This window comes from Echeneis naucrates, chromosome 3, assembly GCF_900963305.1.
Source record: "Echeneis naucrates chromosome 3, fEcheNa1.1, whole genome shotgun sequence".
Classification (NCBI taxonomy): domain Eukaryota; kingdom Metazoa; phylum Chordata; class Actinopteri; order Carangiformes; family Echeneidae; genus Echeneis; species Echeneis naucrates.
The window spans coordinates 280,131-303,347 of NC_042513.1; the positions used below are offsets into that span (position 1 = coordinate 280,131).

A 23,217-nucleotide genomic window follows, 5' to 3' on the forward strand; every position below is an offset into this window, starting at 1 on the left:
TTAAAAAAGAGAGAAGAGGAACTGTTTCTGGAATGGCACAAATTATGCCTGCATTTTCCTGTAACTAATTGAATATAACTTTGTTGTTTACTAAATGTATACATAAGCTTTTGAAATGTATTATTTATATTCCCATTCCAAGTTGGGAAAATGGTTCATTTAATATATTTGTGGTTATTTTGAATTTCAGTTTTTTTAAAATACCCTCCAGAAGGTTAAAGTTATTAAATTTGTCCTGAAGCAGGTGCTGAGGAATGGGATCATTTTAAGTAAAGGTGTTACTCACTTTTGAAATACAGATTTGCGCAGTAATGATGTGATAATTAAGCTGTTAACTTTGACTTTATATGCTCTGACAGTTTGTCAACAGTTCCTGGTTGAATTTGGTCATAATCACGCATAATTCTCATGTGAGTCACATGTGATTCACACGTCTTTTTAGAGGAAGTGTCAAGCCTGGTTTATGGTCCTGCTTTAAATCAACGGCGTACCTACATCTTAGGGTAGGGAGGCTCGCCATAGCTCCCAGTGTAGCCCAACGTGCACCTCCCAACAAACTAACTGATTGGGTTGCATGGTAGCAACGCATTTCCGGTTCAGTATTTCTAGATGCTTCTTCTGTTGCAATCTAGATGTTGTAAGGATGCTTTCTTCGACAACTCCAACTCCAGCAAGATTCTCTCTCTCTCGGTTGCCATTGTTCACTGTGACCAGAAAAGTTGGAAGCTGAAGAAGTACTCAATTAGAGATGATGATAACCATTCAGGAAAGCAGCACAGCCCCCTAACGCTCTGGTGGTGAATTACAATGCGACGAAATGGAGTGATGGAGAAGTTTGAAGGGTTCACGACGGCGTCATGTAGGTATGGCATTGGCACTCTATTGGAAGCTATAAGTTTACATTAGCACCTTCTTAAGTAGAGTAGCCTTCTGTACATTGTCAGACAAAAGGCAAGCCCTGCCCCGTTCTTTCACAGCAGTTCAGCTTGGAGTTAGTTCTTTGTATGAACAGGAAAACCTGTTCCAAATGAAGAATTCTCACTGTATGCAGGCATGTGTGCATGCAAGCAGATTTATGATTCCTTTTCAGTTCACACAATAGTTTTGTAAAGTTGTGAAATTATACATTTTTTTTCATTGAGTAAAAATCCTTTCTTGTCAACAAATATGTTTGTATGGACTTTGAAACTTCTGTAGATTGTGTGTGATTGTTCCTTTCTCTGCTTAACCGTGGCTGCTGCGAGCAAGGAAAATCCCAACCTCATGTCTTGCTACATTCCTTTATAGGCTATATAGGCTAATTATTCATCAAATCAAATCAGATTTATTTGTATAGCGCCAAATCATAACAAAGTTACATCAAGGCACTTTACATATAGAGCAGGTCTAGACCAAACTCTTTATACATTTATTTAAAGAGACCCAGCAGATCCCCCGATGAGCAAGCACTTGGCAACAGTGGCAAGGAAAAACTTCCTTTAAGAGGCAGAAACCTCGAGCAGAACCAGGCTCAGGGGGGGCGGCCATCTGCCTCGACCGGTTGGGTTGAGAGTGGGAGAGAGAGAGAGACAGGCATTGGAGGGGGGGGGGGGGGGGTGTAGGCACATGTTGTTGCATGAAGTTCATGGAGTTGAGCTGTAATACAGAATTCATGCTATATGGGACCAGCAGGTGTTGCAGGAACATGGGATGGCGATGAGTCACCACCTGCAGGATGAGGACAGGGAGAGAGAGGAGAGGAACTGGGAGAGACAGAGACTTTGGCAAAACATGGTTAGTAAATGCAGTATAATTGCTTAGAGAGGGTGACAGGGAGAGACAGAGAGAGAGAGAGAGAGAGAGAGAGAAGCTCAGTCCTTCCCCCAGCAGCCTAGGCCTATAGCAGCATAGCTAAAGAGTAGAGAACTTTAACTTTTTAACTATAAGCTCTGTCATACAGAAAAGTTTTAAGCCTGGTCTTGAAAATTACTAGAGTCCACCCCCCGGACCGATACTGGAAGTTGGTTCCATAGAAGAGGAGCCTGATAACTGAACGATCTGCCTCCAGATTTACTCTTGGAGACTCTAGGAACCACAAGTAAACCTCCATCTAGAGAGCGGAGTGGCCTACTAGGACAGTAAGGAACTATGAGCTCTCTGAGATATGATGGAGCTTGGCCATTAAGAGCTTTATACGTTAAAAGAAGGATTTTGAATTCTACTCTATATTTTACTGGCAGCCAATGAAGAGCAGCTAACACAGGAGAGATATGATCTCTTTTCCTAGTTCCTGTTAATATTCGTGCAGCAGCGTTCTGAATTAATTGAAGGCCTTTCAGAGATTTGTTTGGACATCCAGATAGTAATGAGTTACAGTAGTCCAGCCTAGAAGTTACAAATGCATGGACTAGTTTTTCTGCATCATCCTGAGAAAGGATGTTTCTGATTTTCCTAATATTTCTCAGGTGGAACAAAACTGCCCAACTAACTTGTTTTATGTGAGGGACAAAGGACATGTCCTGGTCAAAAATTACTCCAAGGTTTCTTACAGTGGAGCTGGAAGCCAAAGTAATGCCGTCCAGACTGATGAGATGATTAGATAGTATTTTTCTGAGGTGCTTAGGACCGAGTACAATAACTTCTGTTTTGTCAGAGTTGAGAAGTAAAACATTTCCAGTCATCCAGACTTTTATGTCTTCAAGACATGCCTGCAGTCTGACTATCTGAGTGACTTCATTTGGCTTCATTGATAGGTACAGCTGAGTATCGTCTGCGTAGCAGTGGAAATTGATGCTGTGTTTCCTGATAATGTTGCCTAGAGGAAGCAGATAAAGCGTAAAGAGGATTGGTCCAAGTACCGAACCCTGCGGGACTCCATGACTGACTACAGTACATGAGGAGGAGCTGTTGTTTACATGTACAAACTGATGTCTATCTGATAAGTAGGATTTGAACCACTTTCGTGCAGTTCCTTTAATTCCAATTTCATGTTCGAGTCTCTGTAGTAAAATATTATGATCTATGGTGTCGAATGCAGCACTAAGATCTAGAAGGAGAAGTATGGAGGCTGATCCATTGTCTGAGGCCATTAGAATGTCATTGGAGACTTTAACCAGCGCTGTTTCTGTGCTATGATGGGCTCTAAATCCTGACTGAAACTCTTCAAACAAACTGTTCCCATCCAGATGCTCGTGTAGTTGTTTTGCTACAGCTTTCTCAATGATTTTAGAAATAAATGGAAGGTTTGATATGGGTTTATAATTTGCCAAAACATCTGGATCAAGATTAGGCTTTTTAAGCTGGGGTTTGATGACCGCAGTCTTAAGTGCCTGAGGTACATAACCCAGAAATAAAGTCAGATTAACCAAATCTAGAATGAACGGCTCAATTAAATAAAAGATCTCTTTAAAGAGGCCAGTTGGTACTGGGTCTAATAGACAGGTTGACGGTCTGGATGATGAAACTATAGAAGCTAGCTCTGAGAGATTCAGAGGTGAGAATGATTCCAGATGTAAAAGAGGCACCGCAGCTGATTCAGCAGTTGCCGTCTTCAGAAGGGGATTTTTATCTAACGTAGGCAAGAGCTGATAAATTCTTTCTCTGATTGTGAGAATTTTGTCTGAAAAAAAGCTAATAAAATCATTACTGCTTAGAGCTAAGGGGATCACTGGTTCAACTGAGCTATGGCTCTCTGTCAGCCTGGCTACAGTGCTGAAGAGAAACCTGGGGTTGTTCTTGTTTTCTTCTATGAGTGCTGAGTAATATGAACTTCTAGCACTGCGGAGAGCTTTTTTATACGTTTTTAGGCTATCTTTCCAGGCTCTGTGAGACTCTTCTGACTTACTGGAACGCCAGTTTCTTTCTAATTTCCTTGATGTCTGCTTCAAGGCACGGATTTGGTAACTATACCTCATATCAGATATTACTGTGTGTACATTCATGAGGGAAAGAATCTTCTTAAATGATTTTAGCAAATTGCTGCAATGTAATAAAGAGTGAAAAGTTTAAGATTAATATTTAATTAATTAATTTGGTACACAGCAGTGGGATATATGCACAGAAGCACTGTTGATGGTCATAAAAGTCTGGCCAACATTAACTTATTGAGCCTTGACTCTTCAAGATAGAAAAACAGTTTCAGCTCCCACATGGTACAGACTGCTGATGTGAAACTGTACTCCCTGGAATACCGCTGGGGAGCCTACCTTGAGCTTAGAATGCTTGGAAATGTGTGTGCTGTGTGTGTGGGTGGCACTGTGAATGTAGCAGTTTATTTTCCAGAAAATGGGTGAGAAAAAAAAAAAAGAAAAAAAAAATCCTATCGATGGGTGATGTATACACCACCACATCCTAATGTGCCCTCTGAGTAACCACCTCTGACCCAGCTATGACTACTTCCTGTTGAGAGAGGGCTAAAAATAAAATGTGTGTAGTGAGGACGAGGCTGACAGCCTTATGTATTGTACAACCAAGAAAACAGTATGCTGCTGTGCCTGTTAAAAAAGAAAACAAAAAACTGCTTGTTTCATTTTTGTGGTTATTCTGATCTATCTACATTCAGTCTTGTCACAACGGGAAACGCGGTGCGAGCGCGTTGCAGGGAGGACCCAAATGCAGGAGCCGGAAAATCAGGTAGGTGATGATGAAAACACTTTAATAACGAACGGACAAGGCAGGAACAAAATGACAGGGCATGGGCAAAACAACAAGGCCGGGCATGGACAAGGCAAGGACGAAATGACAGGGCAAACGACAAAGATCCGACAAGGACCCGACAAGGACTAGACCGAAAACAGGACTTAAATACACAGTGCTAGACAAGACACAGGTGATCCACATTAGGGCAGGGAAGGCAGTCAACATGGGACACAACCAGGAAGTAACATAACGGGGAAACACAAAGGAACCAGGACTACAAAATAAAACAGGAAATTACATGGACAGAACACTAAACACCAGAATTAACTCAAAACCTGACAGTACCCCCCCGCCTTAAAGGACGGCTACCAGACGTCCAAAAACCAAAAAACATCAAACATGGGGTGGAGGGCCATCGGAAGACGGCGGGAGGAGGAGGCCAGGGCTCATGAGGCGGTGACACGGGGACGGGAACACAAAACGGCTGCGGCGGCGGCAGGATCAGGAGCGGGAGGTGGCTGCATGGGTGGGTTGGAGGTCCGCTGCAGGTGTTCCTGCAGTTCCTGCAGCAGGGACGACAGCCGATCTGCTGCTGCCATCCACGCCTCCTGAATATCCGCCTGGTGGGAGGGCTTGAGACCCACAAAACCGAGTACCGGGGGCTGGGGAACAGCAGGCAGAACGGGCAGCCGCACGGTCCCCAGGGCAAGCACAGACTCCGCTGGGTCCATTACTGGTCGGATCATTCTGTCACTACGGGAAACGTGGTGCGTGCGCGTTGCAGGGAGGACCCAAATGCAGGAGCCGGAAAAACAGGTAGGTGATGATGAAAACACTTTAATAACGAACGGACAAGGCAGGAACAAAACGACAGGACATGGACATAACGGGGAAACACGAAGAAACCAGGACTACAAAATAAAACAGGAAATTACCTGGACAGAACACTAAACACCAGAATTAACTCAAAGTTTATGAGAATTGTATAAACAGCAGGTAAATATCTCTTTAGATGAAGGACTTTGGTACATATAGGAATACATTTAAATACCTGATTGCTTTGGACTTGATTTGGACTATGTCTCATGTTATTACTTTCTGTCATTGTCTGGTTTTTCCTCCAGTTTGATTGTCAGATCAACACTAATGTGTTCCAGCAGTGATCAATTGCAATTTCCTTCATTGTGTAGTTAGTTATTTGTCTCCCCTTTTGCCTTTGTCAATTTGAATTTTTGTGTCCTTTTGCTTTGTTCTTTAGTCCTCTCAGGTTGAATCCTTTTGATTCTTAATGTTTGACTTCCTACGTTGATTCTGGAGTTCCTGTTCCCATTTTTTGTTCCTGTCTTTTTTTTCTTTTTTTTTTTTTTTGACTTCATATTTTTTGTAGACAGGAAAACTGCTGGCGCATCTACCGACAGCTTAGAATGCTTGGCCCATGTGCTTTTTCCTCCAAAAAGAGCACCTGAAGTGTCCACAACAAAATAAATCAAAACAAACATTTTTATATAGTGCCAAATCATAACAGAATTACGTCAAAGCTCTTTACATATATAGCATGTGCACACCAAACTCTGGATAGAATTACTTAAAGATACAGAACGTATTTCTCAATAAGCAAGCACTTTGCGACAGGATGGGTGGAATCATATATCGAGACACAAATAAAGACAGCAAAAATATTATTCATTTATTGTTTCTTTTCCTGTAGCCGATGAAAGACCTATCTGTGGACGATGTCTCGACCCTATACCCGCAAGTAGGGCCATACTTCTCTGATGGGCATCGGCGGGTGGACTATGTGCTGGCCTACCACATCCAGAAGTCTGTCAACATCCGGCGCCGCTCATCTAGGTTCAGCGACAACAACTTTATCCAAGGGCTTCGCCGAAGCCTGAGCATGAGGAGTAGCCGAGCCCCGCTACAGCCGAAGGAAGACCCAGAGATCGCTGCTCAGGAACAGCGGACAAATTATCATGAGGATGACAAGCGTTTTAGACGAGAAGAATTTGAGGAAAACCTCCTGGAGACAGGTCTGGAACTAGAGAGGGATGAAAGGGTAAGTGGAAGACAAGAGAGTTGTGTTTTTCTTGCCTGCTGCACAGTATTTCTCAAGTCACTCCTATTACCTTTCATTTTAGTTGCTGAAGAGATCAATATCTGCCAGTGTAATGTGTTTTCCTGGTCTTCCTGCTCTACAGAGGAGCAGCTGTTGTTGGAATGTGGACCAATGATCCGTATTGACTTCAGACATGTGGAGCCTGAAACAGCTCCTAGCTCTTTTGATGTAATGCACTAGTGACAGATGACAATGGACAAGTGAAGACCATGTTAATCACACTCTTATACCAGGCCAGATACTGCAGATGAATTAGTAATATGAGTTCCTTTCTGAACCTGGTTAAAAATGTCAGGTTACTGATTCATTCATTCATCTTCTGCCACTTATCTGTTTCCGGGTCACAGCGGTGCTGGAGCCAATCCCAGGTCGCAATGGGCGAGGGCATGGTACACCCTGGATATAATAGACCAAACTATATAGAATTATTTAAAGAGACCCAACAAATCCCTCCGTGCGCAAGCTCTTGGTGCCACTGGAGTAAAAAACATCAGAACTATATTTAGGATGGGCAGGAAAATGAAAATACAGTGCCTACTCTTTAAAAAACTAATTAGGTAAAATATAGTTCAGCTACCTGCGATGGACTGGCAACCTGTCCAGGGTCTCATACAATGTGAGTTGGGATTGGCTCCGGCATTTATGATCCATTTAAAAAGTTTATTAGTTGAAATTCTAAATTATAGTTGGTATAATATGTATAGTTAGGGCCCGAGCATTTGACCGTGCAAGAGACCTATTGGTTCCCTTGGTATTATTTTGATGTTTCGACCACCTATTTGGGGACTTAAACATACCCCAAAGCCCCATGACAGCATGTCAGGATTGTGTGAAATTTCAATATTTTATTGGTTGCAGCCAACACGCTGTCTTGTTTTGAGGTTCATGTAGGCAAATGCTCAGGAATGGCCTACATGAACTAAAATTGGGAAACCCATGTGTGGTGAGCTGCACAAAAAAGTCTTAAGGAGCCATACCCTCATTTAGACAGGATGTCAGTTACTTTGATTAGAATTTCTGATTTTTGGCTGATTTTGTCGATTTCCTCATACTTTAATGAATTCCTCCTAAAGTTTTCATCCAAATACTTCATATTTGCTCAGTATCATCTCAAGACTATGATGATGGAAAACTAGCAAACTCTTTTTCATCCGTCATACCAGCTTGGCAAGGAGTGGCAGCGAGTTTTTGAGGCTTTGCCAGGTTCCACCATAAAAAAAGGAAGTCCTCATAACTCCAGCATACATAGTCCAATCAGGTCTAAATTCTAAAGTGTCAATAGTGGCTCTGACTTAGAGCGAGAGAGAGTCAAGCTCATTGCGAAAACATATTTCAATGATATTAACAGGATGTGTTCTCCACATTGTACATTTCCACATGATGTAAAACTGATGGCTCACAATACATTGTGCACACGCCACTTGCAACAAAGCCTTTCAAGTTTTAAGGCGTTTGGGCGGGAGTGAGTCTAGGAGCAGGCCGAGTTTCATAGGTGTACGATTGCCCGTTTATCGCTGCTTACAGCTTTAAGAGAAATTGTTTTTCACTTATCTACTCATAAGTAGTTTTCAAAATATATTTAAGTAACCCTTTAACTCAAGATATCCAAAAGTCCGGCACTGTTACAGTTTTTCTTTCTATTTAAAGTAAATGTACAAAATTACACATTAGCCTTTGCTTCTAAGGGGGAAAACAGCCTGAGCAATTTCCATAAAATATGCTGTATGATATGTACCCTTAGTCAGCTACTTTGCATTGGATGTTATATTTCTGCATCCAGACAGGTCAGTGTACTGAACTGTGTGAAGGGAGCCTGGCAGTGGAGGAGGTTTTACATAATTGTAGAGGTTGCAGAGCTAATCCAATAAGCAGTAATGAGATGTGAATGCTGTAGCTGTATAAATGGTTGTGTTCACAGAAAACAGTGTATACAAACAATGTTTGTGTTTCAGTGTAAGATCCCAGGAATTGGGTTCCTGAAGATACATGCTCCCTGGAATGTCCTTTGTCAAGAGGCTGAGTTGATGAAGCTCAAAATGCCAACAAAGAAGGTACTCCACCCGACAACAGTGGCTGCACCTTTCCGTCTCCATCAGGCTGAGCAGACCGGCTTGCTGAGTTGCAGTCCAACTTTGTGAAAAGAGTGACAATCAATGTTTACAGTTGCATTGCCCTTTGCATTCATATATTACAACACTTTGGTGTGTCTGTTTGGCTTGGTCAGCTATTGCAAGGGTTAGTGTTGTCTCATTGTTAAGGTACAGTGACATGTTTCTTGGCTTTTTATGGCATTATTTCAGACAGTAAGTAGCAGAGAGAAAGGGGAATGACTCAGTATAGGTCCCTTAGTCAGATTTGACCCAGGATGCTGCAATTATATGCCATACACACTAACCACTTGACTAGCTGTGCTGCTTTACAGTGGGAATTTGATCCAAATCACTCATGAATAAAAAATGTATGAACACCCAAATATTTGTCTAGTGCCACAGGGAAATTTGTGCAGTTCAAATACAATACAAATTTTCAGCTGACTCAGTCTAAAACCCACCACAATCTTTGAAAAAATATGTATTACAACTTCTACACATGGTCTGTTTCAACCTCTGGATTTAGACAGTGACACATTAACCAGTTTTAGAGATGTCCTCGAGAAATTAAGCATTTTCTCATGCATTTAATGGTAAAGAACAACAAAAAGCCCATGGCTGATCTTTTCAACCATAAACATAATCTTGTTTCAATTACTGACACATCTGCCAGACATGAACATAACATTTTACCATTAGCTCTTGTAAAGGGAATCATGCTCTATGATTTACCTGCTTTGCTTCCTTCACAGGTGTACGATGTGAAACAAGGCAGTAATGTGGTGGAGAAGATCCGACTCTTTATTCACAAAGTCACAGCTCCACTCCATCCAAAAGTGGATGCCAACAGACAAGACAGCATCAAATCCCTCTCTCATCCTTTCTCTAGGGAGAAGCAGCATCTGTAAGTCAAGACCTTTTGTGTTAGTTTTAACAGACTGATGATAGCATTTTTGACACATGCTTGTCGAGCCTGAGAGCTCCCACATTTCATCTAACATAAAATGGCAATCATAGTTTGACCCTTGTGTCATGGGGGATGAATTGGATCAGTTGTAAATTAAAGTTTTTTGTCATTTTAAATGTATTTTAGCAAAATACGTCCAGAAGTCGAAGTCAGCAGACAATGTCTTTGTCCAGAGTCCAGAGCTCAAGTTCTGAGTGGTAGTTTCTTAAATTGGTTGCATTGCTGGTTTTGCAGTTAAGTTCCAGTTGATGCTAACTTGAGGCTCATTGATTGCAGGGAACAGCAGGGAATATTGCTTCAAGTTTGGTCACGTTCAGTTTGCTCTTAGACATCTTAGGTCAGACCTCACATCACTACCAAGAGAAGAGTGAAGCACTGCAAAGGAGGTCAAGGCTGACCTCCGAGCCAAGAAAGCTAATCTAAGGGAGGCCTCAGAAGATCCAGGTACCAAGTGGGCACAAGGGAAGCAAGAGCCTTGGGAGAGGAGAGATAGAGGAGGAACAGACAGAGAATTTTGTAGACCTGGGTCAAATGTCATACAGTTACACCCGTGCTCTAGAGCATAGCTCTTCAACAGGGGGTCCGTGGAGGTACTGCAGGGTTGATTAGACTTTTTATGGTCTTTGGGGTTAGGGGGAAAGAATCAAGGCTCTAACTGTGATGTAAAATATATTTATGGGAGATTTCTTGATGTAAATAAACAATCTATCGCTGCTGTGCCAATCACGAGGCGTATGTGACACGCTGGCTCTGTCAGGTCTCCCATGATTGGCCGAGAACCCATTCTTATTATGCTAGCAGCTTGCAGCTTATGTTTTGCATCGAAAAAATGAAAAAAAAAAAAAAAAAGATAGATTTTTAACACAAAAAAAAGAAAGCACAACAGAGACATGCCTCCCCTCCGCCTAAGAAACCACAGGTGAAAAGGAAAGTGGTGCTGTAGGCCCTGCAGCCCCAGTAATGGGTAAGCGTAAACTTCTCCAAAAGCGCGAGCGACAATACTTGGATCACCAAACTGGCATATCTTGCTGACATTTTTGCTGAGCTGAACAAACAGAACAGTTCGATGGAAGGTCGCAACACACATGCCTTTCAATTGTATGACTGGATGAAAGGCTTCCTCAAAAAAAATAAAATAAATAAATAAATAAAAATAAAAACAAATAAATAAAATAAAATCATAAGATAGAAGGAGCGCGCCGGGGGGGAATATTTTCTATGTTTCCATCAGTGGACAAGCTGGGAGATTCCGCTGTGCTCTCGCCTCCCGTGACGCATGCGAATCTTTCCAACCTGGACTACTTTTCAGAGGCCAACTCCTGGCTCAGTGACAACAAATGGATGCAGTTTCCATTCAGAGACAAAGCAGCAGATGGCGCACACCTGGCAGTGACAGAGGATCAGCTCATTGAACTTCTGTCATTGACAGCACGTTCAGAAACATAAATGAAAGTAAACTTCTCATCCAGTTCTGGATATCTTGCCAGAAAGACTTTCCACAACTGGCAACAAAAGCAATGAAGAGCCTGTTGCCATTTGCTACAACTTATCTTTGTGAAAGTGGATTTTCCTCAGTCACCTACCTGAAAAACAAATACAGGTCAAGACTCCAGCCTGAGGCTGATATGACTCTCTGCTTTACAATCTCCATCCATCCTAGGTTAGACAATTTGTGTGCTACGTATCAGGGACAGACATCTCACTAATGTTCACTGTTCACAGGATTCACAAAATTAAAACATGAATCTGTCAAGTAGTTAAATATTGTATGCAAGATAACATGTTGGTAGGTATCAGTTTCAGTTATGTTCATAAATGGCAGTGGCGTGGCCACCCTACTGTACCTTGCATGTTCGAAATAAAAACGTGAATATGAACCTGTGAACAAGGTACATTATACATTATACACTATAGGACCAATTTAATAGAAAACACAATTTTATACACAATATATATAAGTAGGGGGTCCCCGCTCCATCTCTCCATCACTTTGGGGGTTGTTGAAATGACAAACAAACCTTGAAGACCCCTGCTCTAGAGAAACTGTGCTGAAGAGGAATAGTGTTTTAGGGTGTAAGTGCTGAAGAGGCATAGTGCTCTAGACAAACAATGCTGAAGAGTCAGTGCTAAAGAGAAGCAGTCCTGAAGAATCACTGTGCTGAAGAGTCACTGTACTTAAGAGTCATTGCTTTAGAATCACAGTTCTGGAGTCACAATGCTGAAGAGTGAGTACTCCTAAACCAATGGCATGTGCTATAAAAGGCTGATATGGCTTGTATAAAATGCAAGGCCCAATAAAATGACATGACAAGACTACATTTACAATCCAACCTCCTACCATCACCTGGTACCTCTAGATGTAGATGTAAAATTAACTTCTTACTAGATTTCTAGTGCTATTTCTCCCACACCTCCTTCACTTCTCATTATAAGTTTGCTGTCAAGGTCTTGCCCATTGTACTGCAACTTATTGATGTAGACCCAATCTTCTTGTGGATAAGAATGTTTGCGTAACATATTAATTATTTTACCTTTGGTCCTGAAACCCAGATTTGTTGCGCTTTTTGTTGCCAGATTTGATCTGTCCGACAGGGATAAGTTCTTTGACAGCAAGACCAGGAGCTCAATAGTAAGTATTTCAGTGCTGTGCTTAAACAGTGGCCCCTTCATTGTGTAGTCAGTGACAGCATGTGTATGAGTTCAGTACTCCGTGTGCACTCTGATCTCCAATGAGACATCCTAACCCTCTGTGAGTCTACACAGTAAGACAGTTTCTGAATCTGCATCACATACATGTTGTTGCATTGAGACACACACACACACACATACTCCTACACAATCCTTTCCAGTGCTTGTTCGATTACTGGGTAATTTAATTGACATCTCAGTATTGGTTACCGCTTCAATCCAACTGAGCTGTAGCTTTGTTTTGTTCACCAAGCTGATTAGCAACCTGATGCAAAACATAAGACAGTTTCCCTTGTGTTAGGGGTACACAGGTGTAGAACATGTCATACACAATGTGTCATCATGTTTTTACTCAGGAAACTGCTTGTTTAACTATTCCTATTTCTATGTTATCAGGTCTATGAGGTACTGAAGAGGACAAGATGCACGAGAGCCAAATACTCCATGGGTGAGACATGGCATATATTTTACTTTGACATTCAGGTCAACTCATTCCACTGCTAATCTGAATCGTTGTATTATTGGAGAGCCACATGTCATTTCTTTGTATCTGGATCTGCTTTCTGTTCTTCAACAAGTCTAGACCTACAGCAGTGACAGTGAGCCCTGCCCTGCCCTAACAACAGTCTTGACAACTGAGATTAACTGACCTCAGTAATTCTCCGCTGTCACAATCCAGAACCATGAAGAAACAAAATGCAGAGTACTCAGAATATGGCTGAATCAAAGTCCTTTATACCAAAACAGGGTCATACCAGACAGGCAGTCAAGACAGGAAACAGGATCCAGTTAAAAAAAAAGAAAACACAAGACAAAAAGGCAGAATTTAAGTACAAAAGGAAGTAACACACTTGACTAGACAGGAAAGAACATTGATATGCTAACAAAAGACTATTTGGCACAGAAGGGAAGGGGAAATACATGAGGGAGCGCGCGCTAACAAGACATAGGCGAAATACATTAGGTTGGGGCCAGGTATGCACAAAAGGGAAACTTAACAGGAAGACAAGGGTAAGGGTACCACACATCAAAATAAAACTGGGAATGACAAAACTTTCTTTCTGAAGTTGTTAAAGAGACTCAAAAAATCCCTTCAAGACAAAGCGATTGGTGAAAGTGGAAAGGAAAAACTTCCCCGAAGAGAAACTGAGAGACAAAGCAAAACCGAGAAACCTCAGGCAAACCAGGCTCAGGGAGGACAGCCATCTCCCTTGACTGATTGGGTGGAGAGAGCGAGTGAGATAAAGAGCTAGCAAAGGAGAAATGTGATGTGTTTTTCTAGTTTGTGTAAATATTCCTGCAGTAGCATTCTGAATTAGCTAATGGCCTTTTTTGGGGTAGTCACAAATAGTAGTCCATTTTAGAAGTAACTAATGCATAGGCTAGTTTTTCTGCATCCTCTTGAGACAGAATGTTTCTGATCTTCGCAATACTGCGTAGGTTAAGGAATACTGTCTGAGACTTGTTTTATGTGATGTGCCCTGGTCACAAATGACTCCAAGATACTGAACAGCAGAGGTGGCAGCTAACTGAAGTCTGACTAGCTGATTTGTTTCAGTCGGCTGTCGGAGTATAGCATCATCTGAATAATAGTGAAAGTTGATGCTGTGCTGTGTGTCTGAATAATATTGCATAAAGGAAGCATATACAGGCTGAAAAGGATTGGTCCAAGTACAGATCCCTGTGGAACTGCATGGTTAACCAAAGTGCATGAGGAAACGCCATTAACATGAACAAAATGTGTAGAACAATCTATCTGATAAATATAATTTAAACCAGTGACAGAAACTGTTCAAACAAGCCTATGCAGATGTTCACATAGTTGGCTTGCAATAGTGGGTGTATCGATTACTGACATAACTTATCGATATTAATAAAAAAATACGAAATAAGAACAAATGTGTCACTTCTGAATCTTTTAGGCTAACTTACTCCAGGGTCAAGGTTAGGGCATTTGTGCTGAAACACCCCCAGGCAGCATAAACTACCTGCAACTCACAAATTTCCCATCTCTGAGGGACAAATAAAATTAAAATTAAAAAGTATTATCTGATCTCATTTTAACACCTTATATTTCACAGGGATCACCAGTCTGCTAGCCAATGGTGTCTACTCATCTGCTTATCCTCTACATGATGTGAGTATGATTGCCATGATAAATGATCAGCTGATGTTTGTACTCAATAATAATCTGTCACCCTCAAGTTTCTGTTAAGTTGCATTTCATCATTTTGTCATGTGTCATGTTTGTGCAAACACGTATATATTTTACAGGGAGACATTACAGAGGCCAATGCCGAATCTAATGACAGGAAGGTAAGGCGAGCCTATCCATGTAATAATGTTATTTATTTATTTATTACCTGTCCTCCTCCTGTTGCCATTTGTGTTTGGCAATGGTATTGGTTTGCTGGTAAAGCTACTGGGCTGAAGCTCAGGAATGGATGGAAAGAGAGTATAGGAACAGGATAGGGAAGAAGAAGAACAACAGGAGCAGCAACACTATTAACATGGGGAAGACAGGTACACAGAGACAACAACAGCAACAACAATATCAACATAAACTGTGAGAGCAGGGTTTTCCATGCAATATGAGTTGTGCACCTTGTATATATGCGAGCATATGTGTGTGTACGTGCAAGCTACAGTTTTTCATCAGATGTTGTGGGTAGCTGACTGTAGCTGGTATCGGGGGGGGGAGGTAGGAACAGCATGCCCCTGGCCCAGGATAGCAGGCAGGTCAGGACCGAGCCACCATGGTACCCAGCAACCCCCAGAGCACAGACATCACCAGGTCCAACCCAGGTCCAAGGACACGTGAGCAGCGACCCCCACCCGGAGGCAGCTCACAGAGAGACAAAGGAACCAATGGACCCCAGGCCTGTTGGGCATGCCCCACACAGCATAGGCTAAGCCCAGGGGCACAGAGCCAGCCTGACCAGAGGCCCCCAGCAAGGGCCCCGTCCCACGCCCGGATCGCGTCAGCTGCAGCCCACCACAGTGACCAGGACCCCAGACAGAGCTGCCCTCCCACTCCCCCAACCAATTCACCCAAATGAAAAAAATAAAAGAAACACCCCCATCCTCCTCCACCCAAACGGGGCCTGAGGGCTCCTCAGGTGTGGACGTAGTCCAGGGTAACCCAGGCCCAATAAGACCACCACCCAGGGCACAACATTGCACAACAGCAAGGTCCACGACCAACCCCAACCCAACCACCGTGTTGGGAGGCAGCCCCCCCTCCCGAGAATGCCAAGAGTACGTGTGTGGCCAATGTAACTGCATATTATATAATTGCACTGCAAACCATATAAACATCACATTCATAAATAAAGTATAACACAAAACAACAGACGGCCATTGACATACAGTTTGCCCACTGCAATGACAGCATGGGATCCTCCTAATTTTAGATTTAGATCTCAACCAAAGCATTAATATATTTACATATACATATGATCATCAGTAGGGAAGAAATTTCAAACACGCATACACACACCTCCCCTTTAACCTTAGCGTAATCTGCAGTATTCCTAGATGTGTTGTAACTGGCTCTTAGCTCGTCCAATTTGTTTTCCAGAGACCGCATGTTTGTTAGCAAGAGGCTGGTTACTGGTGGTTAGCTCGCGAAAGCTTTTAGCCAAGCATGGAGCCCTCCCCTCTTGCCTTGCTTGTGTTGCCGTCTCCGGAGTGATCCCCCAGGGTCAGCTGGTTCACTCGAGCTTTCTGCTTCAGGGTCTTCACGGGGTAGTGGTAGTGGAATCAGCAATGCCCAGCAGTGCCTGTCTAGTGTATGTTAGCAGTGCATAGCATATACGCACTGTGGAAAAAGTAAAAAACACACAAAAGATCAAACTAGTCCATTTATTTTATCCATTTATTTAAGATTCTGAATGTCCTTAAAGGAAAAAAGGAAAAAAATAAAGCTCTGTGACAACATTCACTGGCACAGCATGAAATTATTTCATTTCATGTATTTTCTGTTAAATGTTCTATAGGAATTTTATTTAAACAGAAATAAAAGGATAGGCGCTGCCTGCCTAGTGGACTAAATAGTTGAATCGTCACACTCCCACTTGCAGTTTGCTGGCAAAGTGGGAGGCCTGAATGCCTGTTGGCCTGTATGTCCAAGTGGTCTGGTTTTTAAGGCAATTCACCAAATTGTGCTCAAACTTACGCTAAAGTTTTATCTCCTGCCTCTAGGACCTGGAACAGGCCTAATGCATAACCAGAGTGCAGATTGAGTGGGATGCAGGGCTGCAGGTGGCCAATCTGAAATGTGAGGTTTGTTGTAAAATTTTTGGTGCTGTCTGGAAGTGTATTCCTCTGTTTGGCTGTTGACCAGGAAAACCTGTCACAGCTTCATCCTTTGTTGGAAGGGGAACTGTCACATCTCTGGTAATGCGTAGACAAAGGAAGTCAACAATGTCCTGCCCAAACTGGCATTTAGTGGTGTTGATATTTGCACCATGCAATTTAAAGTCACCGAAAAAAATTAAGAGGTGGGATGTGTGTTCTGCTCTTGAGAAGCTGGAGATGAAAACATTTTGTCAAGATGAACAGGAAAGTCTCTGAGCAGTGTCCATGTGGTGTTGCAAGGGCTGTGCTGCATTTTTAAGTCCAAATGGCATCCTTATGAACTCATGGTAGCTAATGAAATTTTCTTGTTCCTCTGAAACTGCATGGGGAGTAGCGTCTCTTGTGGTTAGACAGTTGCCATTTGCAAGCTGCAGTTACATCCTCCAGGGTTTATGATGCAGTATGAGCTTGTGCTTAAGTAACTGATAACAGTGTTTGTAAAGGCAGCTTGTACTTAAGTTGGCAGTTGATGAAGAAAGAGGCGTGAAACAGAAAATCAGTTTTTTTACTTCCTTGCAAAGCCAGCATTTTATCAGTTAACTCAGATGGCATGTGGTCACTGAATCCTTGGAGAATGACAAGCTGGTGGGACATCTCTTGGCTTCAGAAAAGCATAAAAGGTTTTAACAGGCTAGCCTTTGTTGTGGCTCCCAACTGCCAAGCTGAGGGCCATATAAGACCTGGCAGTGGTGCTCAACGTGGTCTTCCAATTTCCCAAATCAGCTGTTACATGCTTCAAAATTTTCAGGACAAAAGATATCAGAGGCTTCAGAGTCTGTTGAGGTTGCAGTTTTATTCAAAGTACAGCAAGTATTCTGAACAAACAGCGTGAGTTCGAACACACTGAGAAATGAATCCTTCCTCGCTATATATATATATTGAGCTTCAACCTACTACCTACACTTCTCCCTCGTCTCCAAGCTTCCTGTCCTCATTCATATTCCCACCAATAGGAATTCCCCTTTTCTGACTTTGATGCCATCTCAGCATTTTGTTTAGGCCTGCAAGGCCTTCTTACTATGTGTTTGCTCCTACATATATGTCTGTGTGACTCTCCTATCTCCTCTGTAAATTATCTTCTGACACCTGTGACCGCTGGTTCGTAATTTCTTTGTTTCCTCCACACCTCTCACACTGAAAACCATTATTTTTGCTTTTTTTATATTAATTCATTCTTTCATTCATCTTCATCCGCTTACCCGGGACCAGGTCATGGGGGTATCAGCTCCAGCAGATGACCCCAAACTTCCTTTTCCCCGGCCACATTGGCCAGCTCTGACTGGGGGATCCCAAGGCGCTCCTAGGCCAGTGTGGAGATAAAATCTCCCCACCTGGTCCTCAGCCTGCCCCGTGGCCTCCTCCCAACTGGACATGCCAGGAAGACCTCCATTGGGAGGCGCCCCAGTGGCATCCTTATCAGATGCCCGAACCATCTCAACTGGCTCCTTTCCACGTGAAGGAGCAGTGGCTCTACTCCAAGTCCCTCCCGGATGGCTGAACTTCTCACCCTATCTCTAAGGGAAACTCCAGCCACTCTCCTGAGGAAACCAATTTCAGCCGCTTGTACCCGCGATCTCGTTTTTTCAGTCATGACCCATCGCTCATGACCATAAGTGAGTGTAGGAACAAAGACTGACCAGTAGATAGAGAGCTTTGCCTTGGCTCAGCTCCCTCTTCGTCACAACAGTGCGGTAGAGCGAACGCAACACCGCCCCTGCTGCTCCGATCCTCATCCCAGCTGCTTAACACTCAGCTACGAACCTGTCCAGTGAGCACTGTAGGTCACAGCCAATAGGACCACATCATCCACAAAAAGCAGGGATGTAACCCTCAGCTCCATGAACTGCAGCTCTCCTCCCCCACGACTACGCCTCGATATCCTGTCCATGAAAATCACAAACAGGAGGATGGTGACAAAGCACAGCCCTGGCGGAGGTCAACCCCCACATGAAACAAGTCCGGCTTATTTCCAAGAACCCAGACATAGCTCTCGGTTTGGGAATACAGAGATTGGATGGCCCTCAGCAGAACCCCCTCACCCCACACTCCTGCAGCACCTCCCATAACATACCCTGGGGAACCCGGTCGTGCGCCTTCTCCAAGTCCACAAAACACATGTAGACTGGATAGGCATACTCCCAGCCCTTCTCCAGGATACGCACAAGAGTAAAGATCTGGTCCATTGTTCCACGACCAGGACAGAATCTGCATTGCTCTTCAATCTGATGTTCGACAATCGGCCGGACCTTCCTTTCCAACACCTTGGAGTAGACTTTCCCAGGAAGGCTGAGGAGTGTGATGCCCCAGTAATTGGCACACATCCTCAGGTTCCCTTTTTTAAACAAGGGAACCACCACCCCGGTCTGCCACTATGGTACGTATGGTACTGTTCCAGACTTCAACGCAATATTGAAAAGGCGTGTCAACCACGACAGCCCCTCGACACCCAGAGCCTTGAACATTTCTGGACGGATGGACGGCTGCAGCCCTTTGGGCCTGTTGGTACCTTGCAACCGTCTCAGGAGTCCCCCGGGCCAATACATCCCGGAAGGCCTCCTTCTTCAGTCGGACAGCCTCCCTGACCACCGGTGTCCACCACGGTGTCTGAAGGTTATTGTCCCTTGAGGCACCCAAAGCCTTGAGGCCACAGCTCCCCACGACAGCTTTGGCAAAAGAGGTTTTGAACATTGACCACTCAAGTTCAATGTCCCCAACCTCCACAGCTAGAAAAGCACTGCCAGAGGTGGGAGTTGAAGGTCTGTTGGATAGAGGCCTCCTCGAGATATTCCCAGTTCACCCGCACTACACGTTTGGGCTTGCCAGGCCTGTCTTCCCCCGCCGAGTCTTCCCCCGCCACCCAACCTAACTCACCACCAGGTGGTGATCAGTTGACAGCTCCGCCCCTCTCTTCACCCGAGTGTCCAACACATGCGGCCTCGGATCAGATGACACGATCACAAAATCGATCATTGACCTTCGGCTTAGGGTGCTCTGGTACCAAGTATACTTATGAGCATCCTTATGCTTGAACATGGCGTTCATTATGGATAGTCCATGTCCAACGACAAACCACAGCTTGCGTTCAGATCAGAAAGGCTGTTCCTCCCAATCATGCCTCTCCAGGTGTCTCCATCATTGCCCACATGCACGTTGAAGTCCCCCAATAGGACGATGGAGTCACCTACTGGAGCCTCATACAGGACCCAATTCAGGGTCTCCAAGAAGGCCGAATACTCCGAACTGCTGTTTGATGCGTACACACAAACAACGGTCAGAGTTTTCCCCCTCATAAAAATGAGGCGTAGGGAGGCGACCCTCTCATCCACCGGGGAAAACTCCAACGTAGTGGGGCGCAGCCGGGTGCTTGTGAGTAACCGTTGTGACTGACCGTCTACTTCACTAGACATTGATTTGCAGAGGGCTGACGTTGTAATAATAATACTAGTAGTATAATAGTAATACTTTCTCGCATCCACCACTATCTCCATTTGCACATGCTTGAGCAACCCAAGAAGTTAAGTGCAGACATCCAAAGCTTAGACATTTTCAATGAAACTGCATCTTTTTCCGTGCTCTTCTATGGAAACTTCGAGAAGAACCCATTTTAAAAAGGCTGAAGTTCTTATTTGTTCAAGCAACTATGTGCTGAGAAAGAATATATCACTCTGAATATGCTGCATTAATAGATTTTGAGACAGGTGAGAAACATAAGGACAAACCAGTGTCTGAGTCAGGTCTATTCCTCATGTGTCTTTTGATCAGCTTCACTTTTCCAGGTCTTTGGACAACAGAATGAACCAATGAACTTTGATTGTGTACTGGGTCTGTAGTGATTATATATTGAGTGTGTCTTTTATAGGAGGCTATTTATTGTTTTTTTAGTTTCTTTAGATGCTGTTTAGGTGTTTCTGCTGTCAACCAATGATTTTTCTGCTCAGTTTGGTAATTGTTTTTAGGGGTTAGGGTTAGGGTTAAGGTGCATGTTATACAGAGAGAGAACCAAGCTTCTGTTGAAAGTGATGATGGATTCAATGAAACAATGGATTCTATAGGAAATTCCACAGCTAGTAGCTTAACACTACTAGTAAAATCCTTTTGGTGTTTCTTCTGGTTTGGTTGAGCATCAATGGCAGGTGGTAATGACCTTTGGCCTCCAAACTATTCATTAAACATTTTAAGTTGTTTAATTTATTAATAAAGTAAGTGCAACTCTACATAACAACAATGAAAAGTTCATTCAGAGGGTAGATATTGGATACACTGGACCGAATCTATGAAGACAGACAAGTAAAAATCTTCCTACTGAAACAAACATCCCCAGCAGAAAACAGTACTCTTGAAGAAAAAAAAATGAAACAAGGCACAAATTGGTCTTTCTCTATTATATGAACATTTAATATTAACTTTTGCTTCCATTCACAGCTTCTGTATGAGGAGTGGGCCAGCTACAGTGTCTTCTACAAGTACCAGCCCATTGGACTTATCAGGTCAATGGTCCTGTCTCACTTCTCATGAGAATCACAGACATATGTTATAGCCTTACATGCTTCACAGCAGCACTAACTGAGGCTCTCTCATTCTGTCACAGCAAGGCATGTAACAGCCGCACTGATATAATAGGTCCCATAAAATGAGACTGCATGCAAATCATCTGCAGGAATGTTGCAGAAAGCAGGTTTATACAGTTATTGATGGAAGTGAAAGGTTGAATGATATTGCAGCATTATCTGATTTTATGGACAGTGTTTTGACATGTGGTGTCTCGTCCCATAGGAAGTATTTTGGTGAGAAGGTCGGTCTGTATTTTGCCTGGTTAGGAGTGTACACACAGATGCTGATCCCTGCAGCAATTGTTGGAGTCATTGTGTTCCTCTATGGTTGTGCAACCGTTGATGACAACATACCGAGGTACACAACCCGCTCACACAATCAAAATGTTTATACACGGGTAAGAAAACGTAATTAAGATGGGACAGTGACTAGTGTGAATGCATATCAGATTAAACATGATATAGAATGACTTCAGATGAAGAAAATTTGCCTTCTGGAGTGATCTAGTCAGAGCCTAGACCTGAATCTTGAAGAGATCCTGCAGACTAAGAAACTTTCTGAGCAAAAGCAGCTCTGTGAGAAGAGCTGTCCATCAGCTATTATCAACAGCTATTAAAGTTATTAAATCAAGGATGAGTTGTTGAGATGAAAATCTCTGTAGTAAGGAAACAAGCATTAATCACACACAGAAAATGACCACACCTCTTCGCATCCTCACATGCTGAGGCTTTAGTTCCTTTACAGTTCAGTACTGTGAATTTAAACAAATGATTAGGCTTAAGGCTGAGTATAGCAGAACATTTAATGTTGCTCTAAGAGTAGTTTAAACAAGCAATAGTCCTGGAGGATATACAGAAAATATTTTCTTTGTTGTGTCTTGGTCGAAGACTGTTTATTCCTTTACATCTGGAGAAGATGATTTATCTCAGTCTGTTGATAGTGTTTATTTAATTGTCAAACCCTGACACGCAGACACAACATTTTTTTGTGTTTTTGACCTTCAAATTCCTCATGTTTTCTTCCACGTCTGTGTTGTAGTATGGAGATTTGTGATTCCAGGAACAACATCACCATGTGTCCACTGTGTGACCGTGCCTGCAGCTATTGGAAGTTGGTGACTGCATGTGGCACAGCCCGAGCCAGCCACTTATTTGACAACCCAGCCACAGTCTTCTTTTCCATCTTCATGGCCCTCTGGGGTAAGGGCTCATTCAAAAACAGAAACCAAAAGATCCAGTAAAAACCAGGGCCAGGATGCACAAATTATTGTAAGTTTTTCTGCTTAAGCAAGAAACACACTAAGGAATTTACAGCAGTGAAAAAGATTTTACAGTAGAAAAACTCTAAATGCTACCGTTTCCATCATACAGGATACTACAAATCAAATAATCAAAAGCACAAAAGCAATTCCTTCTTGCTTAGTGTTTCCAGATGGCTTTTGCAGTTACAGATCATTCTTCTGAGGATGTGCTTACCTTATTCTTTTATCACAGTAAACTCAGCAACTCAGGATTTGCTAAAATCATCTGTGCAACAATTTAATTTATTTAAAATTATTGATTAAATATAAGTCCAAGCTAAGGAAAAAAAAACTTTAATTAACCTTAATTTAAGATGTTTTGTGCAACCAGCCCCAGCAGATGAGTACACTGTTACACATGGAGACTGTATCTAATCCAGTCTGTAGAGAAGGCTATTGACCACTACTTGTAAATCACCAGGAAAAATCTGCAAAGGTAACTGCTGAGTGAACACAGCCAAGCTTCCTCTGATGTCCTGCCAAGTCTCACTGCCATCTGTCAGCACCAGCATGGCAAAAGTAAAACCGC

General features: G+C 42.9%; 1 protein-coding gene across 4 annotated transcripts in view; it reads left to right on the top strand.

Moving 5' to 3' along the window:
• Positions 1-23,217, top strand: part of ano1a (anoctamin 1, calcium activated chloride channel a) — a 61,108-nt gene that overhangs the window by 10,230 nt on the left and 27,661 nt on the right. For all 4 annotated transcript variants that reach the window (XR_003840588.1, XM_029498240.1, XM_029498238.1 and 1 more), the window contains exons 3-12: positions 6,326-6,673; positions 8,686-8,784; positions 9,576-9,727; positions 12,365-12,419; positions 12,875-12,926; positions 14,560-14,615; positions 14,753-14,794; positions 21,260-21,324; positions 21,611-21,745; positions 22,427-22,587. Coding sequence is in view for 3 of the 4 variants with exons in the window: in XM_029498240.1 (XP_029354100.1) it covers positions 6,326-6,673; positions 8,686-8,784; positions 9,576-9,727; positions 12,365-12,419; positions 12,875-12,926; positions 14,560-14,615; positions 14,753-14,794; positions 21,260-21,324; positions 21,611-21,745; positions 22,427-22,587 (1,165 nt within the window). In the remaining variant the exon portion in view is untranslated. The remainder of the gene's footprint in view (positions 1-6,325; positions 6,674-8,685; positions 8,785-9,575; positions 9,728-12,364; positions 12,420-12,874; positions 12,927-14,559; positions 14,616-14,752; positions 14,795-21,259; positions 21,325-21,610; positions 21,746-22,426; positions 22,588-23,217) is intronic.